Below are 3,778 nucleotides of genomic sequence, written 5' to 3' on the forward strand. Positions count from 1 at the left end.
GGTTAAGTATTATTACTCACTGAGCTAGCGTCTCACTCCTCGCTATTTGTTTTTACAGAGAATTCAAGTGGTATTGAAGAGGATTTCATTAACTAGCGTGTGAGTTGGTAGCATCTGGTGAGCCCCGCATTGCTTCGAGTGGCAAGAGAGCTATTGATTTGTTATGCTTATTTAGTTTCTTTTAAAAACTCTTAGAGTTGCTCCATTTGTCATTCTTTTGATTGAGTCAATATTAGTCCTTCGAATTGTAGTCAAGTGACTAGTTTAGAACTTTTTTTCCGAAATTTGGAGATGAATTGGTTTTATTGCGCGACAATTTAATCATTGATGGATATTAAATGGTGGTTTATAGTTGCTATTAGTTGTGTTGTGAAATTCTGAGACAGGAAAAATCCAGGATAGGCCTAAAAACAAAGGAAACTCTGCCCGATTTTCTGTAGAGTTCTGGTGAGGCTTGCTTTGGGATTCTCCCCCTTAGCGCCGGTCATGATCCTTAATTGGGTCGTGACATCAGCTCACATAGGTAGTTAATGTTAGTCGCGAGTAGTAATTATAACAAACTATAGCTATGATGAGTAATTAAGTAGTATAAGTTTGTTTAACCACGTAGATATCTATATTATAAATAGATGTATATTTTTACTTGTTTAATTTTAAAAAATTAAAAAATTTATTTATCACTCAATTCTTGATTTTATTATTAATTATGACATTTTTTAAAATATCAAATCTATAATAATTAAAAAATAATATAATAAAATGATTTATTTAAAAGATGTGTTTAAGTTAATGTATTGAAGGAAGAATTTTATGGATTACTTATCCAGAACAAAACAAATAAAATTGATTGTGCACTACTCCTCGATCTTGCCAACTTGTATCTTTATTGTACTCAACTCTCTCATTCTATCCTTATCTTTATTTTTATCTTTTATCCTTAACTATCATCTAAATAATAATCGAAAGGAATTTGAGGCATTTAGACATAAAATCATAAAAAAATATTAAAAAAAAATCAAGTGAAAATAGTATTTAGAAATTAGAATCATGTTTAAATATGATTATAAATTGAAATTATTTTGTATTTTAATGAGTGATTTTGGTATGAAAATAATTTCTTAGAATTTTTCAAATTTTAATAAATTTTAGAATTCAATTTCAATATAAAACAAGAAATTTAAAAATAATTATTTTTAATATATATATAAAAAGAATTTAATCATAATAGTAACTTTTTTGTTTCACACTCAATGTTCAATAACTTATATCACATTGAAACACAATTAAATTCGAAGTCATGCCATACAATCCCACATTAATATCCAAGTGAATTCAAAATCGTGCTAGACAATTCCACATAAGGTAAAACATTTCCTAATAAAGACGATCAAACCCGAAAGGTGACAACAAACAAGTGATCAACTCCTACTATTGTACGTCTCATCATAATCCTATCATCTTCTTCCTCCTCCATAATTGCATCCTCCATTGTTTCTCAACCAAGCAAAAAAAAAATGCCTTCATCACTGAGTTCTCTTTCTCCTACAGAAAACCCATATCTCCATTCCCTTTTGGAATCATGCCGTCCTTTTCTCCGTGGAGAATTCGAATCAATCGACAAAGATCTCCCCAACCTTATCGCCGTTTTACGTTCCGTTGGCGCCGGTGAGTGTTGGCATAAACACGGCAGCTTTCTCGATCACTTAATTGATATTTACAAAATTCTCAAAATCTGGAAAGCCCCAAATTCCGTTTGTCTTTGTGGTCTTTTCCATTCAGCTTATTCTAATTCATATGTAAATCTGGCTATATTCGATCCATCCACTGGACGTGAAACTGTACGTGGTCATGTCGGTGAAGCTGCTGAGAGATTGATTCATCTGTTCTGTATTGTTCCTCGTCAGCCATTGATTCATGATGATTTGTTGTTTCGGTATACTGATTCAGAGCTTGTGGAGCATCTCGAGTTTTCGATGGCGTCGTTGAGTAATGCGAAGGAGAAGGGTTTGTTTAATGAAAACGAAGCGTGGAGGAAGAAATTGGTGTTGATTTTGCCTGTTGATGGTGTAATTGTGAAGCATATTAAGACGGGAGAAGATGTGTTGGTTTCGAGGAGATTAGTGGCTGTGTTTCTCCTAATGACAATGGCGGATTTCAGTGATCAGTTGTTTAATTTTCAGGATTTGTTGTTTGAGAATTCTAACGGGAGATTGGAATTCACTGGAAACAATTCTCAAACAACTCTATGGCCCGGTGATGGAAAGCCCGGGCTATGGATGAATTCAGTATCAAGAATGGGGGCAATTTATACTCTGATATTAAGAGAAGAAGAGATGATTGTTGAACAAAGAAAGCGAAATGGTGAAGAAGAGGTTGTTGTATCCGGGAGGGACGAAGAGATTGATCTTGTTATTCCACCGGTTTTCGACTTTTGCACAAGAGTTTTGGATGCAGAAGAGCAAAAAATGGCAAGAGAATTGTATTGGGAAGGTGTTTGTGAAGGGTCTAAGAGAGGTTTAGATTGGGCTAAAGAGAAGTTATTGATGAGTATTGACAAGAACCCTTTTGTAGGTGAGCCTCATGTAGTATTGGGGCAAATTTATTTGAGCAAAGGGAAGTTTGAAGAAGCAGAAAAAGAGGCTGAAAAGGGGCTAAGATTGATCTTGGAATGGGGGAGTCCATGGGACAAAAGAATGTCATGGGAAGGTTGGGTTGCTTGGACAAGAGTTCTGTTGATGAAGGCAAAAAACAAGTCTTGGCCACAAAATTCATGGGGTATTCTTAATTTGGGTTTAGTAAGGTGAAAAATAGATTTCTTATGATTTAGTTTAAGTTTGTTTGATGTCATGTTCATGTTGGATTCTCTAAATATAGTATTTTAAAGGATCCGATAGGTACTTATCCATATTAAATAAGATAAACCTTTTGTTTGTTTTAATTTTTGTTTAAATTAAATGTCTAAAATTTGGTTAAGTTGCTATTTAGTATTTCTAATAAAATATAATAGGATTGCGTATCGATCTATTCAGTTTGATTTTGAAGTTTATCAGTTTAATTATAAAGTTTATCGATTTGTAGATATGTTAATCTGTTATAGAATCATTAATATATCGATTTATTCGTTATTGATTGTTATTATTTCAGTTATAAAATCACAAAAATAAATTGTTGAAACAAGATGACAAACCCAATGAAACATGCATATGAGCTGACATATTATATCTTGCTCAAAGTAAATATTAACATCTCGTAGAATAGCCGAGAATTTGCAGAAGTCAAAAATTAAAATATGAAACTAAAAACCTTGATTTTATATTACTAAATAGTAGGACTATAGACAAGAGATGACTGCTTGGATGGGAAATACTCCCTCACATCTAATATTAAGATTGTAAGTTCAAGTCACCTCCGAGCTGCCACGATAAAATAGAGTGTAATCATTCACGGTCCATGATCACTATTTTGCTGTGTTACGTATGTGTCATCCGCGTAATAAATTAAAATCACGTAGATAATTCTATTATTGCCTAGCCACTAAAAGAACACCCATGTTGATTTTGTTAGCTGTGACTCTCAACAAATCAACAAGAATAAATGACTAAAAGGGAGTTGGATTGACTTTTTTAAAGTGACTTAGAGCCTGTTTGGATGGGCTTATAAGCTGGTCAAACTGGCTTAAAAGCCAGTTTTTAACTTATTAGAGTGTTTGACAATTATCAAAGTGACTTATTTTAAGTCAAAAATGACTTATTTTAAGCCAAAAGCTAAAAGCTAGGGG

At 33.0% G+C, this 3,778-nt stretch overlaps 1 protein-coding gene and 1 long non-coding RNA gene across 2 annotated transcripts in view; both read left to right on the forward strand.

Moving 5' to 3' along the window:
- Nucleotides 1-156, forward strand: part of LOC107061277 (uncharacterized) — a 1,405-nt gene extending 1,249 nt beyond the window's left edge. Inside the window, exon 3 of the long non-coding RNA XR_001473896.1 lies at nt 59-156. This is a non-coding gene — a long non-coding RNA (uncharacterized lncRNA). The remainder of the gene's footprint in view (nt 1-58) is intronic.
- A 1,232-nt stretch (nt 157-1,388) lies between these two features.
- LOC102596661 (uncharacterized) lies at nt 1,389-2,938 on the forward strand. Its single transcript, XM_006350872.2, has one exon. It carries the CDS (start codon nt 1,515-1,517, stop codon nt 2,802-2,804), a length of 1,290 nt encoding a protein of 429 aa, XP_006350934.1. The 5' UTR covers nt 1,389-1,514; the 3' UTR covers nt 2,805-2,938.
- Nucleotides 2,939-3,778: the final 840 nt, after the last annotated feature.

This window comes from Solanum tuberosum, unplaced genomic scaffold, assembly GCF_000226075.1.
Source record: "Solanum tuberosum cultivar DM 1-3 516 R44 unplaced genomic scaffold, SolTub_3.0 scf00131, whole genome shotgun sequence".
NCBI classification, from domain to species: domain Eukaryota; kingdom Viridiplantae; phylum Streptophyta; class Magnoliopsida; order Solanales; family Solanaceae; genus Solanum; species Solanum tuberosum.